This window comes from Coenobita brevimanus, chromosome 58 (assembly GCF_032717465.1).
Source record: "Coenobita brevimanus isolate Jiangsu-jjx chromosome 58, ASM3271746v2, whole genome shotgun sequence".
Taxonomy (NCBI): Eukaryota; Metazoa; Arthropoda; class Malacostraca; order Decapoda; family Coenobitidae; genus Coenobita; species Coenobita brevimanus.
The window spans coordinates 25,223,411-25,245,991 of record NC_137011.1 but is presented as its reverse complement, the minus strand read 5'-3'; the positions used below and the strand labels follow the sequence as shown (position 1 = coordinate 25,245,991).

Sequence of the window (22,581 nt, the reverse complement as noted above, 5' to 3'; positions counted from 1 at the left end):
AGCAAGCCTATTTTGTACTTCTACTCCGGCATCCAAAAGTAAATCTGTTACTGTTCCATCTTCTCCCGGAGCCTTCCCTCTTTTCATATTTTAAGACAAATATTTACTTCGTCTGGTTTTACCTCAGGTATTTCACTTTTGTCAACTGAAAAGTTAGCTATTGGTACTACTGTCTTTGATGCATACAGTTCTTTGTAAAATTCTTCAACTCTCTTATCTTATCTCTGCATTTAATTATTTCACCGTTTTTTTTCTTTCAGTGATGTCATTTGTTGCTTTCATAGTGCCATTTTGCTTCGGACCTGTTTCAAACTTTTTCCATTTTTGATGGTTTCTTTGATCTGATCCATGTTTCTCTTTCTCTTTTCTTCCCTTTGTCTTTTGTTGATAAGCTTATTTAATTCTGCTCGTTCTATTTCCCCTTTCTTTGTTATTACTTTCATTTCCTTTCGTTTTTGCATAAGCTCGAGTGTCTTTTCTGAATACTCCTTGGCTTTGGTTGTATTAGGTTTTCCTACTACCTCTGCTGATTCTCTTAGCACTTTTGTTAGTCTGTCATTCAGCTCATCAATGTCACATTCAGCATTACTTAGAGCCTGAAATCTGTTCCTTATTTACAACTGAAAGGCTGCTTTGTTTTCGTTTACTATTACTGGACCATATCTTTTTATCTTTAATCATCTTCTTTCTTTCATTTCTGAAATTGAATCTGGCTATGCAACCCACCATTCTATGATCACTACCTATATTTACTTTGTTGATAACTGTGACATTTGTGTTCGTGTTATTCATATCTGCTATAATGAAGTCGATTTCATTCTTTGTTTCTCCATTTGGGCTTCTGCAGGTCCACTTTCTTCCTGTTCTTTTGTGGAAGAATGTGTTCATTATTCTCATGTTAAACATTTCAGCAAAATTTACCAGCATTTCTCCTATTTCATACCTTTCTCCCACTCCAAATTTTCCCATACATGCTTCTCCATGTTTCGACTTCCCAACTTTTGCACTGAAGTCTCCCATGAGTATAGTATATGTTGTCTTTTCTTCTTCCATAATCTGGGAGATGTCATTATAGAATGTTTCTATTTCTTCATCTGGGCTTTGAGAAGTTGGTGCATAAACTTTTATGGCTTTCATGGTATATTTTTTGCATAGTCTAATGACAACAAATGCTGCTCTGTCAGATACACTGCTGAATTTAACAATGTTGTCTGCAAGATTTCTGTTAATTAGAAATCCTGCCCCACTAACTCTTTCATTTTCCTTTCCTCTGTAGTAAAATAGGTCTTTACTGTCTTCGAGCTGAATTACTTTTTCTTCTTTTCTGCGGATCTCACTCAAACCTACAATATCCCAACTAATGTTTTCCAGTTCAGTCATCAAGTTATCAAGTTTGTAATCTTCTGCAAGGCTTCTTACATTGTATGCATAGATCTTTATCGATTTCAGTTTGTTTAACATCCAAGAGTGTAATTTTCCAACACAGTGCCTACTCACTTTCGGTGGCACACTGCCCGTAGGCACAGGAGGCAGTGCGGTTGGACCTATAGTAGACGATGATTCAACAGGAATGCCAGTCAAATCATTTGCAATAGAACTCATGTTTGGTTGGAAGGATTGTCGCAAATAATCTCACCTCCCTGCCACATAGTTTCTGGTGAGATGTAATTTTTGTGCCACCTTATTCGTTATATTTGGTGGAGCCCTATATATCTATAGGGGGTCCCATGGCCCGCACCGTCTAAGACGGTACCTTCTATAGCTACAAACCTTCCCCTATCCGCCACCCGGGGACGCGTCAGGTAGCAATGGGATCCTGCCCCTGGATATATATATATATATATATATATATATATATATATATATATATATATATATATATATATATATATACCTAGGCTGCTTCCCCCAAGGAAAGGGAGGTAGCCGAGACAGGACGACACACTCCCCATTTACTCATCCATTCAAACACATTCATTCGCATCTTAGCCCCAAAGGGGAGAGCGGACAGATTCTCACCGCACCACACTGCAGAAGGGTCAACTGCGCAATGCAATCAGTGACATCCACAGCAGGGCCCGACAGCAGAGCTGGTTTACCCCTGCCACATCATAACAGACTCATCCTCTTACCCGCACCTGACCTGAAATAGCTGATCAGACCAAATATATATATATATATATATATATATATATATATATATATATATATATATATATATATATATATATATATATATATATATATATATATATGTATGTATGTATTTATACGCATACATACACAAGTAGTCATTAAAATCAGTCACAAAAAATAGCCATAAAAATTCCCACTAGAGTAGCCACTAAATTTAATATTATAATATCAATAAATCTATAAAATCCAAGTTTATACATTAACATCCTTTTAATGGCTGTTTTTAGTAACAATATTTAGTGGCTGATTTTAATGGTTCGTTCAATGGCTGTTTTTCTAGTCAATTGTAAATGGCATTTTTTCTGGATATATTTTGTGAAAATTTTTGTGACTATTTTAGTGGCTACTTTCAATGTTTGTTTTAGTGGTATTTTTAGCAACTTTCATAATTATTTTAATGACTTTTTAATGACTAATGACTATTTTTAACGACGACCTGTATTCAACATATGTTTTTTAAGTAGTATATACAAATTTAGTACACAACTCCTTTTTATGTGCGCATGTTTTTGGTTGTTCTATGCAATGCATCAGTTTGCACTAATTTATGTATTAATATAAATAATTATATATATATATATATATATATATAACAATCTATCTATCTATCTGTCGGTCTATTTACCTATGTATGTATTTCTCTATCTATCTATTTACCTATATGTATTTATCTATCTTTTTATCTGTCCATCTACACACACACACACACACACACACACACACACACACACACTGACATCCCTTCCCATTCACTCACTTCACACTCACTGACACCAGTTCTCAATCTTTAATGGGAGAGATAACATGCTGTATTAATTTACTTCTTCAGTCCGATTACGCACTTTTCCTTTTTAAGCTAACACGTTTCACACGATTTTTATTAAACTAATGGGGAAGATCCTCTCGTTCGAAGACTCTCCTAAGCTGGATGAGAGCGTCTCTCAGAAACAAGAATGAAGTAAAAATTTATGTTATCGGATTCAAGGTATTATTCTCATGAAGTATCTTCAGGTAAATAAAGCTGTCTGCGCTTACTGTGAGTAAAACATCCAAACCAGTTAATCTAGGATTTTTAATTCGCTAGTTCCTGCGATTTCTATCAGCTGAACAGAGTTAGCCACCATCACCTAGTGTAAAAAATTGCACTTATATCAGTGAAATGATTAAAGGAGGATATAAATTCACAACAATCTTCCAGTCCTTTTTTGTTTAGTCATGAGTCCAGAGGCCTAAGGCAAGACGACACATTTCCAGTATTTGCAACGAAAGGTTTCCTTCATGTGAAAAATGTCAGGTGTCACGCTTTAGGTAAACTTCGTTTATGTCTTGTGCTGTTTTCTACACTAAGCAGAGCTGATTCCTTTATTTGTTTTACATTAACTTTTATCTGTTAATAAGTGATTCTCTTGAAGACTTGTTCAGTGTGATCACCTCCGTAGAATAATTAGGCCTATATGATGCAGTGCCTTTTCTTGAATGTCTCTTTTGCCTATCTATGTATATTTACCCATCTTATAATTATCTGTCTATCCAGCTAGGGTTTGAGGGAGTGGGAGTATGCATGGGGTCTATGCGAGTGAGTAGGTGAGGAGAGGGCAAAAGAGGATGTATATATTGCTGTGTGCAAGAGATGGAAGGAGAATATAAGAGAGTATGGATCAGCTGGTTCAAGGATTGTGTGGGTATGATTGAAAGTAGGATTCCAAAGTGGGTGATTGTGTGTATGCATCCGACAAAGCAAGCTCGTGCAAGCAGAGTGAAAGAAGAGTTCTGGGCAAATGTGGAAGCATGCAAGAAAAAGTTCGAGAAGAATAAGAGAGTGTTTTTGAGTGGAGATATGAATGGAAAAGAAGGAACTGTGAGGGTGGATGGAGTAGTTGGTGAGTGAGGTGCGCCAGCACAAGTGGATGAAAATGGCAGTGCTCTAGTGTGCATTTGTTCGGGGAGGGGGTTTAGTGATAGTCAATACCCTCTTTAGACACAAAATGATCCCCAGGTATACGTGGCGAGTGATGAGAAGGGTGGGTGGTGAACTGAATGAACGGAAGTCATTGATTGATTATGAGTGTGTGGATGACAGAATGAAAAGGTATGTAATATATGCAAAAACATACACAGGGTGGGGGGAGTGGAGATCCCGATCACCCCTTAATACTGAAGAAAGCCAGGTTCAAGTGCAATGGATGAATAGGAGAGGAGGACAGGAGGAAGTAGTCCAAACAAGGAGGGGAAAAAGTTGCAAGAGGATGAAAATAATAGGCAGAGTATAATGGAGAAGTGGAGGAGCTATTGGGTAAATATGATTTCGAGCACATGAGGGAGGTGGAAGATGTGTGAAAGTTATTCACAGAAGAAATCTGTGCAGCATGTGAGGTGATGTGTGGGGTGAAGAGAAGACGAAATGGGGTGCAATGAACACGTTGGTGGAATGTGGAGATGAGACAAGCTGTGGTACAAAATAGGAAAGCATATTGTGACTGGATGGGATGCAGAGGCATGAATGAAGTTGAGAGACAGAAGAGCGGGTTACATGTAGAGAGGAAGAAAGAGGTGAAAACATTTGTAAGAGAGGGTAGGAAGAGAGTGGATAAGGAATGTGGAAGGAACTTTAGTGTAAATTGGAGGGAATGTATGAAAACGTCCATGAAGGAGGTGAAGAGAGTTAGACAGGATGATAAAGAAGTTAGCAGGGGAGTGAAAGATAAAAATGGTTGATGGATAGTGGAGTAGGGAGAAAAGGTGAGCAGATGAAGAGGACACTTTAAGGAATTGTTAAACATAGAGAATGAAAGTAAGTGGCTGGGGAATGGCTAGGAGCTGGAGTGAGGTGAGAAGAGTGGAAGAGATCAGTAGGATGGAAAAAGTGGAAGCAATGAAAAAAGTCAAAATGGGCAAAGTCCCAGGAAATGATGGAGTGTGTGGGAATCGCTGAAGCATGAGGGAAAGATAATAGTAGAATGGATATGGAAGGTGTGCAGATTGGCCTCGGAGGAAGATAGAGTCCCGTAGAGTCGCGGAGGATTCGATGTCAGGTATAATTATTCCTCTGTACAAAGGAAAAGGGAAAAAAGAAGCGTGTGGTAATCATTGGGGAATTTGTGTTCGTAGTGTAAGAGGAAAAGGTTATGGTAGGACAGTTATTGATAGAGTTAGGTAAATAACAAAGGAATTACTTGAAGAAGAATAGGGAAGTTTTACGAAGGGAAGAGATTGTGTAGATCAGACATTCATCCTAAGGTTCCTAAAGGAAGACTTTCTAAAGAGGGGAAAGAAGTAGTACGTGGCCTTCATGGATTTTGAGAAAGCATATAATAGAGTAGATAGACAAGGAATATGGAAAATATTCAGAATATATGGAATGAATGGGAAGTTGTTGATTGCCGTGAAGACTATGTATGAGGATGCTAAGGCTGCAATGCTTGTGGATAGTAAACTGAGTGAATTTTTCTATATGAATGTTGAATGAATCAGGGATGTCATGTTTCCACTGTTGTTCAATCTGTATGTGGATGGGGTTATAAAAGAGGTACAAGGTAGGGCAGTGGATGTTGGAGAGGCCCAAACGAGAGAGTGCAGCGTTTGGAAACTTCCTGCATTGTTGTTTGTAGATGATACTGTATTAAATTAGGTATAACAGAGAGTTTCTTTTGGAGCGGGATGAAATTTGAGTAAGTTTCCAAGCACAGAATGCAAATATAGTGGAAATTTTATTCCAATCCTCTCCACAGATACACAGGATTACTTTATATATGTTCTCTTAATGAATACCTCTGGTTAGCACTACTCTCTCATATGTTATTATCTTACTGATTGCATAGCTGCTAAAGTACCGTCTTATACAGGTTCGTCTTCATTAGCTCCTTTTGAATGTAGAAATGCAAGACTGCCTTTCTGCATTGACCTATATTTACTCTTACGAACTACTGTCTGTGAATACTAGATGCCATAAGGATATGATCAAGTACATTCTTTGGTCCATGATGAGTGACCACCTTCATTATTTATAATTTGTTGAACAACAAGAGAATCATTTTTTTTTTTTTTTTGAAAATAGAAGAACTGCTGAAGAAGAAGTATGACTGATAACAGCAGGATAATAACACAACAAAAACATATAGTATAGAATAAGTAGTCAAAGCCCGTGATAAAATAAGAAAACAAATAATACTTCTTATTAAAAGACAGAGCTAGTTATTATTTTTTTTTTATACATCGAAACGCCTGTGCATCTGGCTCTATTGTCCTATCATTTTAGAAATAGGAAATTTATTTAATTATGCCACAGTCTTTCGGTACTTGTTTGGAGTTCGTGAGGTGTATGGTGTGTTACCATTCGGTATAATGTCTCTAAAAGAGCTTACCAAATGCTTAAACTGAAATGCTCAGTCGTTTGTGCGTTAACCTTCATTTATTTTAATGATTTACCATAACTTGGCCCAGATTTACATCCTTTTTCTACTTATTTCACTGTCTCTGTGGTAAAAATAGACGTTATTACGGATCATGATCACTTTTGTGGCACTTTTTCGCTAACAGTATTATTTTCCAGTGTTATTCCGCTGTAACACCTCACCATTCAAGCTGGAAAGATGGCAGTTTTAGGACAGAGAAAAACAATATACCAATGCAGACATCTAAAGATATTAAGATTATTTTATGTATTTCAGAATGAATGTCTTTCTGGACCATCCTTACTTCCCTCCGGAAACCCCACCAGTGACTATGGCAAGCTGGTCGTCTGATAAAGGACTGTCTAAGAAAGCACGCATTCCATATTATCCAGATAAATTTTACAAGTAGGTTTACGTAACATAGTATTTTCTAATGTCATAGCTGTTCTAAGTTATTGTACAGTGTGTTCACTTTAACAGAGCAACGGTTCTCGACCTATGGCAGCTTATTTTCCGTAACTCTGGCAGAATCAGGCAAGAACGACGGCTCTTTGTGACTAGCATTAAATTCAAGCGTTAATCTGTTGCTACAGCATGGAAATCAAGGTGAAGAGTTAGTAATTATTTGTCTAACTAAAGTGTAAAGTACAACTATCTATCTATCTATCTATTGCCGGACGCCTCAATCCCGTTCGGGGTGGCCACAAACAAATCGCCTCCAAGTCGCCCTGTCCCCCGCCATTTCACTGCCCTGCTTCCAACTCACACCCCCCTCTCTCATATACCTCTCCACCCCATCCCTCCATCTCATCCTCGGCCTCCCCCTCCCTCTTCCCCCCTCCACCTCACTCACATACACTCTCTTCGTCAGTCTTTCACCCTCCATCCTCTCCACATGGCCAAACCACCTCAGTGTGTTCCTATCACTAACCTTGGAAAATTAAATAATGTACCAGTGATCGCATCTACAAGCAATTTCCTGTTACAGGAGATGAAGATTTAAGTAAATTATATGATCATATCTACAATAAATTTTCCAGTTACATAAGATGAAAGCTAAAGTAAATGATCGTTTATATATATATATATATATATATATATATATATATATATATATATATATATATATATATTTATTTGTGTGTGTGTGTGTGTGTGTGTGTGTGTGACAACGAATTTTATTGCGTACGCTACTGTGCAGTAGAGTTTCGTGTAGGCTTCTGACACTTATTTTGTGTATATGCTATTGTGAATGACGTGTTTGTGGTTTACTCTGAATTGTTCTGTTATCTCCGCCATGGAAGTTTAGCGGATGTTATGTGATCACTTGTCTTTGTCCGTTTGTCGATCCACAAAATATCTCAAAAAGTTACAACCAATTTAAGATGAAATTCTCTCGAGGAGAGGCCCACTGGCCAAGAGAAAGTTTATTAGATGTTGAGTAGGATCCTGATCAAGATGAAGATCGAGGATTTTTTTTATTGGGTTTTATTCACATTGAGAGATAGGGCAATTTTGCGGATTTTATTAAATGTCTACAAAACTAATACATAGAACTTCATTTATTTTTGTGTCGGACAATAAATACTATTAGAATTAAGTAAATAAATGCTTCTCTGTTTTCTCGGATATGCTGTGGTAATTACTATAATCATCCTTGATGATCTTTGATGCGAAACTGATACTGTCATGCTTTTTGTCATTGCATAGCCTGAAAACTGCAGTCTGATGTTTAAAGTTTTGGTGACAGTGGCGTTGGCGAAGGTATGCGCTGTCTGACTGCTTTGTATTTGTACCTCATCTGGTACTTTTGTATATCTTTTTGATTAACCTGGCTCGATTATACTCCTTACGTAGATTATCTCACATAGGTCAGGCATAAATAAGATAATGATACTGTTATACATCCCTTACACAGCACTTCTTCATGGCCAGCATATTGCGTTATTGTTACATATCAGCAATCAAGATGGGAATAAAGCATATTAGGTCATACTAAAGTAAAAACAGCAGGGTGTGTGTTAGACTTTAGCTTGTTTGTTTTCATCAGAGAAATGGTCCTCTCAAAGTCTGTTTAAAACGTGGTTGCAAGAAATTTGATGAACTTTGTTTTGTGGAAGGGATGAATCTCCTTGGTTGCTAGTCAAAGTTATCTTCCAGTCTAACTATACTTGACCATCAACTAATGTGAAAGGGGGTGCGGATGAGTGTCGGGTGAAAAGCAGACTGCGATGACAAAGTTTTATGCAACTAATCCCTTGCTTAGGTTTGTCCATCGACCGAGGCTGATAGTGTCCAGACTCGTGATTGCCACTGAGAAAACTGAGACCGTGGACGACCCGGACCACCCTGGGGAGAAGAAAATCATCGCCTACAACGCCGAAAACGCTCTTATCGAGGCCATCGCCAAATCAATGAATTTCACGTAAGATAAGTAAGCCATAATATTTTGACGGAAATAGTGTGTGTGTGTGTGTGTGTGTGTGTGTGTGTGTGTGTGTGTGTGTGTGTGTGTGTCCAAGAGCTGCAAAACAATTGGGATTATTAAAAATCTTTGTACCATTACATTTCACCTTCCAAAGTAGACCGAGTTAGATACATTATATAAAGGAGAGAAATAAAAACAGGAAAGAAAAGAAAGCTTTCTGTCCACTAACTGTCCAGTAAAATGGGCGATAGTGTCAGTTATTATTTACTTTGTTGCAAACCCACATTCTAAATTGTCCACATAATGTTGCTTCATTAATATCTGTGGCAACTTTTATCATAAACAACTGTACTACTACTACTACTACTACTACTACTACTACTACTAATAATAATAATAATAATAAAAATCATCATCATCATCATCATCATCAGCAACAGCAGCAGCAGCAGCAACAGCAGCAGCATGTGTACAACTCATAGTCAAGGACATGGTATCTCGAAATATAAATCATATCAGTGAATGTAAAGTCTCAATACATAAATTACTTTTTATGATTAATTTTAACTCCATAATTTTAACTAGTTATATCCACATTCGCCAGCACTGAACTGCCAGATGTTTTATTCATTCTTGTTATACCAGCTTTAAAAGGACGAGATGCTTCCCAGTGGTGACTAAAATCGCTTGTAGGTGTCACAGCTCTTCACAAGGCAATGATTTGTGTGAAATATAAAAAGTATTGTACAGTACCTAGTTTACTCTCTCTCTCTCTCTCTCTCTCTACTTTTCCAGGATCAAATTTATCCGGCCAGAAGATGGGGAGTGGGGGTACCTGACCAGTGACGGGCTGTGGACAGGCATGATTGGCATGGTGTATAGAGAGGTGGGCAAGGTTTCTCTCGTTTAATACTTACTCCTAAAATACTGGGTATTCAAGGAGATTTCACATAGTTAGTAGTACTTTGAAATTAGATTAGCTTTGATATGAGGGCACTGGTTAATATGTATATGTATGAACAGATCAGGGAGGAAAAATGAATGATTTTACAAAATGGAAAATGAAAATTTAGGTAATTACTTGCCTGCTTAGCCTGCCTGATTTTTTAATGGAAACTGATAATTTAGGAAGTATTTGCTTCCTTAGTCTCTAATTCTGTAGTCATTCACATCCCTTCATAAACTTCATGGGGAGAAAGATGGATCTTACCTTCCAGAGGTATATTAAGGCACCTCTACTGGGTATTGCGATTTACATTTCATTCGATGGAATTATTTTGCACTTGGTAGATTACTAGTGGAGAAGGGAGAAAAAGTGAGCAGATGGAGAGAACACTTTAAGGAATTGTTGAACATAGAGGATGGAAGTAATGCGAGTATAAGTGGCTGGGGAATGGCTGGGAGAAGGAGGGAGGTGCGAAGACAGGAAGAAATCAGTAGGATAGAAGTTGTGGAAGCAATGAAGAAAGTTAAATCGGGGAAAGCCCCAGGAATTGATGGAGTGTGTGGTGAAATGCTGAAGCATGGCGGAGAGATATTAGTAGAATGGATGTGGAAGATGTGCAGATTGGCCTGGGAGGAAGGTAGAGTCCCGGAGGATTGGAAGTCAGGTATAATTATTCCCTTGTACAAAGAAAAAGGGGAAAAAGAAGTGTGTGGTAATCAGAGGGGCATTTGTCTTCTTAGTATAATAGGAAAAGTGTATGGTAGGATACTTACTGACAGAGTTAAAGAAAAAACAGAGAAATTAGTTGGAGAACAACAGGGAGGCTTTAGGAAAGGAAGAGGTTGTGTAGCTCAGATATTCATTCTTAAATCTTTAGTGGAAAAGTTTCTAGAGAAGGGAAAGAAGTTGTATGCGGCTTTCATGGATTTGGAGAAAGCATATGACAGGGTGGATAGACAAGGATTGTGGAAAGTGTTAAGAATATATGGAGCAGATGGGAAGTTGTTGAATGCTGTGAAGAGTATGTACGATGGTGCGAAGGCTGCAGTGCGTGTGGATGGTGAACAAAGTGAATTTTTCTCTTTGAAAGTTGGGTCGAAACAGGGATGTGTCATATCTCCATGGTTGTTCAATCTTTACATGGATGGGGTATTAAAAGAGGTACAAGGTAGGGTAGTGGATGTTCGAGTGGCCCTGGTGAGAGAGGATAGTGTTTGGAAACTCCCTGTACTGTTGTTTGCAGATGATACTGTGTTGTTGAGTGAAGACGAAGGGGAGCTGCAAGGCTTGGTGGATGGGTTTGGGAAAGTGTGTAAGAAACGGAATCTAAAGGTGAATGTAGGGAAGAGTAAAGTGATGGTCTTTGAGAGAGGTGAAGTCAGTGAATGTACAGCGAGGCTGGATGGTGAGGAATTGGAAAGTGTGAGTACGTTTAGGTACTTGGGTAGTGTGATGAGTAATGATGGAGGTTTGGAGGGTAAAGTGCGTGAAAGGATACAGCAGGGAGGAAAGGTTGCTGGTTCTTTGAAAGCAGTGATAAGAAACAGGGAAGTGAGCATGGAAGTGAAAAGTTACTACATGACAGTATTGTGATACCAACTCTAACGTACGGAAGTGAAGCTTGGACGTTGTTGGATGGACACAAGTCAAGAGTGAGAGCAGTGGAAATGAGTTATTTAAGAGGAGCCTGTGGAGTCACATGGAGAGACAGGCTGACGAATGAGGATATAAAGAAGCATTGTGGTGTGGATGTGGATGTGATAGGAAGCGTTATGAGGAATACATTGAGGTGGTTTGGCCATGTAGAGAGGATGGAAGGTGAAAGACTGACGAAGAGAGTGTATGTGAGTGAGGTGGAGGGGGGAAGAGGGAGGGGGAGGCCGAGGATGAGATGGAGGGATGGGGTGGAGAGGTATATGAGAGAGGAGGGTGTGAGTTGGGAGCAGGGCAGTGAGATGGCTGGGGACAGGGCGACTTGGAGGCGATTTGTTTGTGGCCACCCCAAACGGGATTGAGGCGTCTGGCAATAGATAGATAGATAGATAGAAAAGTTTCCTCTCAATTTTGTCAACCAATCTTTCCCCTGGGGGTAGGGGGATTTCAAGAATACTCCCCCAGTATCCCTGCTTGTCGTATGAGGCGACTAAAAGGGTTGGTGGTTGGTTAGTGCCCCACCCCGTAAAAAGAACTAGCTGAAAAAGCGAATAAAGCGCCTCGGACCCGGACGGACCATACGTTGATGACTAAGGAACGGACAAAGGACATTCTTAGGGTGGGAACATGGAATGTGAGAGGAGTCAATGATGAAGTGAAATAGAGAGAGATTGTTCAGGTGCTTGAGGACGCAAAATTGGAAAAATGTGGATTGACTGAAACTAAATGAAAAGGTGAAAGGGTGAGAGAATGGGAATATGGTTTAGGTATATGTGCGGGAGTCAATGAGAATGAGAGGGCAAGAGAGGGAGTACGTCTGATGATAAGCAAGAAGTGGAAGGAGAATATAAGAGAGTATGGAACAGTGGGTGCAAGGATTGTATGGGTGAGGATGAAAGTAGGTATACAAGCGTGGGCGATTGTATGTGTGTATGCCCCGACAGAGGACCGAGTGGCAAGAGTGAAAGATGACTTTTGGGCGAGAGTAGAAGCATGTGTGGACAAGTTTGAGTGGAGCGAGAGAGTGCTTTTGATTGGAGACATGAAAGGCAAAGTTGGGAATGTACGAGTGGATGGGGTGGTTGGTCAGTGGGGTGTGCCAGCTGAAGTAGATGGGAATGGCAGTGCTTTGGTGGACATCTGTGGATCATGTTATGACGAAAGTAGGTGTTGGCAATAGCCAACACCTACTTTCGTCATAACATGATCCACCGATAAACATGGAGAGTAATGAGGAGGATGGATGATGAACTCGTTGCACGAAAGATAATGATAGACTACGTGTGTGTGGATGAGCGAATGAGAAGACAAGTGTTGGATGCAAGAGTGTGGAAAGGGTGGGGGAATAGTCTCGGACCATCACTTAGTGATGGCCAAGGTAAAGATGCAAAGAAAATGGTCGAGGAGACGAAGGGGAAGACAGAAGGAAACATCTCCTGTGAGGAGAGTGGAGAAATTGCAAGATAGTGAGAAAATGACAGAGTATAAGAGCATAGTGGAAGAAAGATTGGGAAGGTATGAGCTAGAGCAGATGGAAGGGGTGGAAGACGTATGAAAGATATTCACGGAAGAAACAGGCGCAGCGTGTGAGGCGGTTTGTGGAGTAAGGAGGAGATGCAAGGGTGTGCAAGGGACAGGATGGTGGAATGATGAGGTGAAACGAGCTGTGGAACAAAAGAAGAAGGTATATAGTGAATGGTTAGCGAGTAGAGGAAGGGGAGAAGATGAGAGAGAAGAGAGAGGTATATATTTTTTTTTTTTTTTTTATGCGAGGAAGAAGGAACCAAAGGCCATGAGCCCGCAGTAACAGTTCCCTCCAAGAGAAAAACAAAATACAATAGAGAGCCAAATTCAAGATCCGATCATTTTGAGATGCCTGGACACACTACGTTTGAAAGACTGGAGATCATAGGCAGAAGGAAACACAGACAGAGGGAGACAGTTCCAGAGCTGACCTGTTGCATAAATGAAAGACTGGGAGTAACGGTTAGCTCTTGCATTAGAGAGTTGGACAGAAAAGGGATGAGAGTTTGCTGCCAGACGGGTGCTACGCGCCCGTCGTAGAGGTGGAGGAATGCAAGCAGACAGTTCAGAGGAGCAGTGACCATTAAAGTAGCGATAGAAAAGAGATAAAGATGCAACAGTGCGGCGAAGAGACAGAGGTTGAAGGGAGTCAGTAAGAGGAGGAGAGTTAATGAGACGAAAAGCCTTTGACTCCACCCTATTGAGAAGAGCTGTATGTGGGGAGCCTCCCCACACATGAGAGTTGTACTCCACACAGGGGCGGATAAAACCCCTGTATAGAGTCAACAATTGTGCAGGGGTAAAGAAAGAGCAGAGTCGGCTTAGCACACCCAATCTCTTGGAAGCAGATTTTACAAGAGATGTAATATGATCTTCCCAAGATAAGTCCCGAGTAAATGAAACCCCAAGCATGTTCAAGGATGATGCAGGATTAATCTGAATATTATTAAACATTAGTGGGTATACCTGTGGAAGATTTTGTCGGGTTGATAGGTGTAAGAACTGAGTCTTAGATGCATTAAAGACAACCATATTATTTTTACCCCAGTCAGAGATATGAGCCAAGTCAGACATTAGGTGTGCCATAGCCTCATCCCTTGTTTCTTGAAGTAACTGTTGAGATGGGCGTTGCGGGAACCGAATGGAAAGGTGAAGGGTGGAGTCATCAGCGTATGAGTGGATAGGGTTAGATGTACAGCTTAGAAGATCATTGATGAATAAAAGGAAGAGAGTTGGTGATAGGACAGAGCCCTGAGGAACACCACTGTTGATAGATCTAGGAGAAGATCGATGGCCGTCTACGACAGCAGCTATAGAACGACCAGAAAGGAAGCTAGCGATGAAGGCACAGATAGAAGGATAGAAACCGTAGGAGGGCAGTTTGGAAATTAAAGATTTATGCCAGACTCGATCGAAAGCCTTTGAGATGTCAAGTGCAATGGCAAAGCTTTCGCCAAAGTCCCGAAAGGAGGATGACCAGGAGTCTGAAAGGTAGGTGAGAAGATCGCCAGTGGAGCGTCCCTGACGGAACCCATACTGACGATCGGAAAGAAGGTTGTGATAGGAAAGATGCCTTAAAATTTTTCTATTAAGAATTGACTCGAAAACTTTTGAAATACAGGACGTTAAAGCAATTGGACGATAGTTGGAGGGTTGGGAGTGGTCACCCTTCTTTGGGACTGGCTGAATGAGAGCAAACTTCCAGCAAGAAGGAAAGGTACAAGTTGACAGACAAAGGCGAAAGAGTTTGCCTAGGCAGGGTGTAAGCACAGAAGCACAATTTTTGAGAACAACAGGAGGGACCCCATCAGGCCCATATGCCTTGTTAGTACTGAGGCCAGTAATGGCAGAAAATACATCAACTGAAGAAATTTTAATGTCAGCCATGAGGAAGTCAGAGGGGGAAAGTGATGGAGGAACAGCACCGGAATCATCTAAGGTGGAATTGGAGGAGAAAGTCTGTGCGAAGAGATCTGCTTTATCAGTTGAAGAAATAGCTACAGAACCATCAGAGTAGAAAAGAGGAGGGAAGGATGATGAGGTAAAGTTGTTAGAAAGATTTTTGGGAAGGTGCCAGAAGGAGCGGGAAGAATTCGAGTTGGAGAGTTGAGAGCATTTAGTATGGATGAAATTATTTTTAGTAGAGCGAAGAACAGACTTAGCACGATTCCGGGCAGAAACGTAAAGATTATGTGATTCAGGGCTGGGTTGGCTCCGGTACCTTTTGTAGGCCTTCTCCTTGTTGTGGACAGCATTAGAACAAGCGTGATTAAACCAAGGCTTTCTTGCGTTAGTCAAAGGATATGAGAAAGGAATGTATGCTTCCATGCCCGAGAGAATAACCTCCGTAATGCGCAAGGCACACTCAGATGGCTCACGGCCATGGAAGCAATAATCATTCCAGGGAAAATCAAAGAAGTACTGCCTGAGGGCCTCCCAGTCCGCGGCTCCAAAATGCCAGAGACGACGTTTCCCTGGAGGGTCCGCAGGCCGTACTGGAGCGATAGGACAGGTTAAGGTAATAAGGTTGTGATTGGAGGAGCCCAACGGAGAGAAAAGATTAACAGAGTAAGCAGAAGGATTAGTTGTGAGGAAGAGGTCAAGTATGTTGGAGCTCTCTCCAAGGCGGTCAGGGATACGGGTAGGGTGCTGTACAAGCTGCTCTAGGTCATTAAGGATAGAAAAGATGTAGGCTTGTTCACCAGGTGGATCCGTGAAAGGAGAGGAGAGCCAAAGGTGGTGGTGAACATTGAAATCTCCAAGAATGGAGATTTCAGAGAAAGGAGAAATGGACAGAATGTGTTCCATCGTAGAAGTAAGATAGTCGAAGAATTTTTGATAGTCAGTAGAATTAGGGGATAAGTAAACAGCACAGATATATTTAGTCAGAGAATGACAGGAAAGCCGAAGCCAGAGAGTGGAGAATTCAGAAGAATCAAGTTCAGGAACACGAGAGCAAGATAAGTCGTTGCGTATGTATACACAACAGCCACCTTTGGCTTTGAAATGAGTATAGAGAAAGTAGGAGGATACAGAAAAGGGTTTGCTGTCAGTTGCCTCAGACAGCTGAGTCTCCGTTAGAAAAAGAAGGTGAGGTTTAGAGGAGGAGAGGTGGTGCTCAACAGAGCGAAAGTTAGATGAAAGGCCACGAATGTTGCAGAAATGAAGAAGAAGAGAGTCAGACAGTGGTTCCAGGCACCTCGAGTCGTCACCGGGAGAGGGGCAGGAGAAGGGAGGTTAAGAGACTGGTGAAGGAGAGTAAGAAGAAAGTGGACGAAGAGTTTGGGAGGAATCTGATGTGAAATGGAAGGAGAGTAAGAAATTGTATTGGAAGGAGATAAAGAAAGTAAGGCAGTGTGAAAGGGGAAATAGTAGCGGAGTGAAAGATAGAAATAATAGATTGTTGGTGGAGAAGAGAGATAAATTGAGGAGATGGAAAAAGCACTCTGAGGATTTCTTGAATGTACAGAGTGAGAGTAGTGCGAGTATAAGTGGTTGGGGAATAGCTGGGAGAAGAAGAGATGAGAGGAGGGAGGAAGAGATCAGTAGGGCGGAAGTAATGGAAGCGATGAAGAAGATTAAGTTGGGAAAGGCCCCAGGAATTGATGGAGTGTGTGGTGAAATTCTTAGGTATGGGGGTGAGATTGTTATGGAGTGGATATGGAAGCTGTGTAGATTGGCTTGGGAAGAGGGAAGGGTTAAGGAGGACTGGAAATCAGGTATAATTGTTCCTTTATACAAAGGAAAAGGGGAGAGAGAAGTATGTGGTAACCATAGGGGTATTTGCCTTCTTAGTGTGTCTGGTAAAATGTATTGTAGAATACTCATTGATAGGGTTAAACATATGACAGAGGAGCTAGCTGGAGAAGAACAAGGGGGATTAAGGTAGGGAAAAGGGTGTGTAGATCACATATTTGTTCTAAGATGTTTAGTGAAGAAGTATCTAGAGAAGGGAAGGAAAGTGTATGCTGCCTTCATGGACTTGGAGAAAGCTTATGGCAGAATAGATAGGCAAGGTATGTGGAAGGTATTAAGAATATATGGAGTGGAGGGGAAATTGTTGAGTGCTGTGAAGAGTATGTACGAGGGAGCTAGGGCTACGCTGCGAGTGGATGGTGAGCTGAGTGAGTTCTTTGATCTCAATGTGGAACTGAAACAGGGTTGTGTGATGTCTCCATGGCTGTTTAATATATACATGGATGGGGTTGTAAAGGAGGTGAAAGGTAGGGCAGTGGATGTTGGAGTGGCTCTAATGAATGAGGGTGAGATTTGGAAGATTCCGGTGGTGCTGTTTGCTGATGATACAGTATTGTTGAGTGAAGATGAATGGGAGTTGCAAGGTTTGGTGAATGAAATTGAGACAGTGTGTAGGAGGAGGAAGCTGAAACTTAATGTAAACAAAAGTAAAGTTATGGTGTTTTAGAGGAATGAAGTCACAAAGTGTACAGTGAGGTTGGATGGTGAGGATATGGAGAATGTGAGTGCATTCAAGTACTTGGGTAATGTGATGAGTAAGGATGGAACTTTGGGGGACGAAGTGCGTGAAAGGGTACAGCAGGGAAGGAAGGTTGTTTGTTCACTGAAAGCAGTGATGAGAAATAGGGAGGTGAGTATGGAAGTTAAGAAGTCACTGCATGACAGTATTGTGATCCCTACCCTGACGTATGGAAGCGATGCGTGGACCTTGCAAGAGGGGAACAAGTCAAGAGTGAGAGCAGTGGAAATGAGTTACTTGAGAGGAGCATGTGGAATGACATGGAGGGACAGGTTGACGAATGAAGAAGTGAAGGAACGTTGTGGGGTGGATGTGGATGTGGTTGAGAAGATTAGGAGAAATACACTGTGGTTTGGACATGTGGAGAGAATGGAGAGTGAAAGACTGACTAAAAGGGTGTATGTAGGTGAGGTGGAGGGAGGGAGAGGGAGGGGTAGACCGAGGATGAGGTGGAGGGTTGGAGTTGAGAGGTATGTGAGGGAGGGGGGGTGAGTTGGGGAGAGGGTAGTCAAATGGTGGGTGACAGAGCGACTTGGAGGCGTTTTGTCTGCGGCCACCCTTTGCGGGATTAGGGCTTCGGGCTATAGATAGATAGATAGATAGAATCTTTAACATCACCTCGAAGTGCATCCTACTAAATACAGTACATCAGTGAAAATTTTATAGAATACTTCAAGCCTCCATATTCCCCACCCTAACAGAAGACATAAATTACAGTTGCGCTGTTAGGTCAACCCTAAGTTGAATACAACCATGTGGATATGGTAAGTACTGAACAAATTAGATAGGAGGCGCCACACAGTTCAAGGATCATAACTTTTAGTATATTGCCGACCTCAATAGGAAGCAGACATTGCCCTAGGACTGTTTACAACGACACCCGAGCGAGCAACAGCAGTCGACTTCACAGACCACGTGTCCATCAACTACGCCAGAATATTAGCACCCAGAGGAAGTCCCGAGGTCACACTGTGGGGATTCCTGCAGCCGCTGACGACGAATGTGTGGGTAAGGATTTTTTTTTCTCTCTCTCTCTCTCTCTCTCTCTCTCTCTCTCTCTCTCTCTCTCTCTCTCATTTCCTTGAATCCGGTGACGTTCATTTTAGTGTATCTTTTGCTGCTAACAGACAATTTTTTTCAGCTTAGGAAAGGTCTGTTATATACTGAAGAGCCTGATTAACGTTTTACCTAACCTTCCCAGTTCAGATTAGTATACTTTAAGCTGATTCAAATATTCAAGATCTTGACAAGAATAAGATTAAAGAGATATTCCTGGGATCAGTTGGAGAATATATATTTGGCTATAGACCGGTGGCGTATGAGTGAAGGCCATCACGACAAAAAATATGAATGTTCTGTTTTACCAAGACTTTGTAAAAAATGTAGTGACCTCTGCGATAAAATATACAGTGGGGCACCAATTTTCGCGCCTAATTGGGTCCAAAAATAATGCGCGAAAGTGGAATTAGCGAAAATTGGGGCATTGTCTTTATGGCAAAAAGGCTAATTGGTTCCCGGTTATCCTAAAGTATCATCAGATTTTCATTTTCACTTGCATTACAGTACATCAAATCACTATTGTACATTGCATTTTGAGATACAAACAATAAAAACTGTACAGTACACATTATATGAGGAGAAACATACCACAGAGACCAGGTTGAGGTGTTTAATGGATGTTGGGGGTAAGTATCCGAGGCGCGTGGCGGGCTTATTTAGCCACGCCAGACGTATTGGCGCCACCTCTTGCTGCCTCGCTACCACTCTCTCTCTCTGCCTCCTCAGATGCAACACTTCCACTCTGTGCTGAATTTCCCTTTGCGCTAGGTTCTCTTGAACAAATCCATCGAAATCTTCATCCAGGTTAAGCTCCTCTATGGCACTGTCAGTAGGGATAGCACCATGGTCGGCTGCCCCCTCGGCTTACTCCCGACTTTGAATGTCCCGGCCACTTTTTATCACCACCACTGCCTCCCGGCCCTCCCCCCACACCACCAGGCACTACCCCCACACCACCAGGCCCTTTCCCCACACTACCAGGTATAGTAGAGGCCATTGAACCTTGAGAATCCAACACAATGGAGCTAGCACGCTCGTACACAATGGCGGGAATGGGTGGACAGAGTGTTGACATGACGTCATTCAAGATGGCGGTGGGTTGCGGGCGGGCGGTGCAGGAAATTCAAAGTTCAAAATATTGTCCCAAACCCAAAATTTGTGCGCGAAAATCGATTTTTTTTCAAGCGAAAGTGGAAGTTAGGGAATATTTGGTGCATGCCGCGAAAGTGGATTCCGCGAATCCTGCTGTAGCGAAAGTTGATGCACTACTGTAATCGATTTCTGAAACCAAACTCGAAACAATGGTTATACGAAAGCCAACACAAAATAACATGATCTTGGTTTGCAATACCTAATAATTTTGCTTTTAAAACTTGTTATTTAGTCAAACAGCCTAACCCAAGCAGTCGGCAACAAAACTCCTGCCGCCTCTCCCAATTCGTTTGACAAATCAGCTGCAAGCAACATACTGATTTCACCTGGGTAAAGATAATTGTCATCAGTGTCCTTTGCTTTGTATTTACTAGGAAAATTTTCAAAGACCGTGGAGAGAAAAGCTGGAGAGGCGACCGAACTTTTGTTGTTGAGAGTACCTGAACAAAGACAAATTCAACAGACAAATTGTATCATATCATAAATACAGATTGGCATCCTGGCTGCGCTGGTTGTATACATGTTGGTGATGGTGATGCCCTCTTGTATCCCTGATAAGACTCTCACTCGCTCCAGATTGATGAGGAGCTCTTTCCACTGTGTTCGTGTACTGCTGCAGCAAGGTAGGGTAAAACACACTCAGCATACTTCAGATATGACTGATTCAGAAGGCACAGTCTTCCAACACACCCTAACGAATTGTTTTTAATCATGAGTAAGTTGCTGTGGTTTCCGAGTACAGTGTAATCCTTGTCTGATGGTCAAGTGGGCCCATCGACAGCAATCAAGCAACTGCCCCTGCAAGGCCACCCTGTGCGGTAAATCGATGTTTTCATGTGGTAGACAACGCCTTGCCACAGCAAATCGTGAGGAAGAATATAAAGATTTGATTCCCGGATGGGTGACACATTTGCTTAGCTCTACCCAGTTAACAATGACATCATTAAAGCTTCCACATTAGCCTATTGTTAGGCTGCATGCCTACCACCCACCGTCGTAAATGTTTTCCTGACTTACAGGAAATCACTAGGCTTTTTACTCAGTGTAGAGCCACCTGAAGTGGAAAGAATACTAATGAAAATTGAGAGGAAGGATGAAAGAAATAGAAAGAGAGGAGGGTAGACACTAAAAAAAAATGATTACAGTGAAGGGAGAACTAGGTAGCACTACATCAAGTGAGACTATGATGGTCACCATCACCTACCACTGTTTATATATAAATGAGCAGAATAAGCTATTCTTAATTTTCAGTAGTCAAGTGCTTAGAGGACGGTAATCAGGGGGAAGGCCTTACTTTGTGCATAAAGTTTAAACTACTAGAGATGGTTGTAGGTTACTTGTTTAGTGTTCTATGCAGTAGACAGATATCTTTGAAGCCATACACTATAATTATTTCCTGCCCCAACCTTGGATCAATTTTGCGTCATCTCTCTGCTTTAGGCGTGGAAGAAGGCTCAAGCTGGTGGTGGTGGGAGCGTGTGCTGCTGGGGGTGTGGATGCTGATGACGCTGGTGCTGATGCGGAGCTACTCCGGCAACCTTATGGCTCTTCTTTCGGTGAGGCTGATTCCTGAACCCATCCAGGCGCTCGAAGACCTGCTCGAACACCCGGTTCAGATAATTCTGGTCAAGGGAACCGCTGAAGAACAGGCTTTTAGGGTGAGTTTCTGGTATTTTGTGTTCATAAGATGCTCCCTCTCTCTATCTCTTGCTCTCTCTCTATTTGAATTATTATTATCGTTTGTGTGTGTGTGTGTGTGTGTGTGTGTGTGTGTGTGTGTGTGTGTAGAAGACAAGATAACACATTAAAGTTAGCATAATCAGATAAGCCCAGTTGAATTTTCAAAAGGCTTTACGTTTTAATTTTGAGAAGAAAACGAATGATTTAAACTTGTTGTTTGGGGGAGGTATTGTGAAAAAGATGGGTGAAAATTTTAGTGACCTGCATAAAAAAAAATAAATACTCTTACGAATACAAACATTCTTTAGTTCGTCAGAATTATCTAAGTGGAAATTTCAGTCATTTTGTAGCTTATTTCTCGCAGTTCAGTGGCAGAATAAGACAATATTAAGATTCTACATCCGATCCGTAGCATTTAATATCGGGTGCATAATATTTTAGTGTTTATCTCTTGTTACAGCTGTGCATTAAAGATGGAGAGTTGGTAAATATAAGACACACTGAAGAGAGTCTAATACGATTCCTTGAGACTTGCAACGTAGTCTAGTGTTAATACCTTATTACACCCCTGCGTTGAAGATGGAAGAATGGGAATTTTAGGCAGTGTTTAAAGTGAAGATTGTAGTAGTACTTATCTGTTCATTTACTATTCTCTCTTCGCCTAACTAGGCGTATTGGCATCTCCCTATCTTGATTGCTGAGCTATAAAGTTTAATAGCAAAATATGTTGCTGGTCACGAAAGTGCTGTGGAAACGATGCACGGCCGTATTGTTATCTTTGACTGCCACCGAGATACGTGTAACATGCAGGAAAAAGACGAATAATTCCATCAGGTTAAAGTAAATGAATTGTGGTATCATGAAATTACAACGGGCATATCGGTACTACTGCCCAGACAGCTACAAGTGGCATAAAACAAAAGATCTGGAACCTGAGGAAGGAGAATCGTATCATGCGCTTTGGTGCCGCTCAGCTGGACGTTGCGCAGTCTGTTCTGTTGGAGGGGAAGTCTGCCATGATCACTCTGGATGTCTACCTCAAGAAGAGGATGGCACT

At 41.3% G+C, this 22,581-nt stretch overlaps 1 protein-coding gene across 1 annotated transcript in view; it reads left to right on the top strand.

Annotated features, from left to right (window-relative positions):
• Window positions 1–20,666, top strand: part of LOC145402695 (uncharacterized) — a 79,800-nt gene extending 59,134 nt beyond the window's left edge. The window contains exons 4-9 of the mRNA XM_080274667.1: window positions 6,864–6,992; window positions 8,854–9,012; window positions 9,811–9,901; window positions 18,477–18,641; window positions 20,335–20,467; window positions 20,626–20,666. Of these exons, the coding sequence (XP_080130793.1) occupies window positions 6,864–6,992; window positions 8,854–9,012; window positions 9,811–9,901; window positions 18,477–18,641; window positions 20,335–20,467; window positions 20,626–20,666 (718 nt within the window). The remainder of the gene's footprint in view (window positions 1–6,863; window positions 6,993–8,853; window positions 9,013–9,810; window positions 9,902–18,476; window positions 18,642–20,334; window positions 20,468–20,625) is intronic.
• Window positions 20,667–22,581: the final 1,915 nt, after the last annotated feature.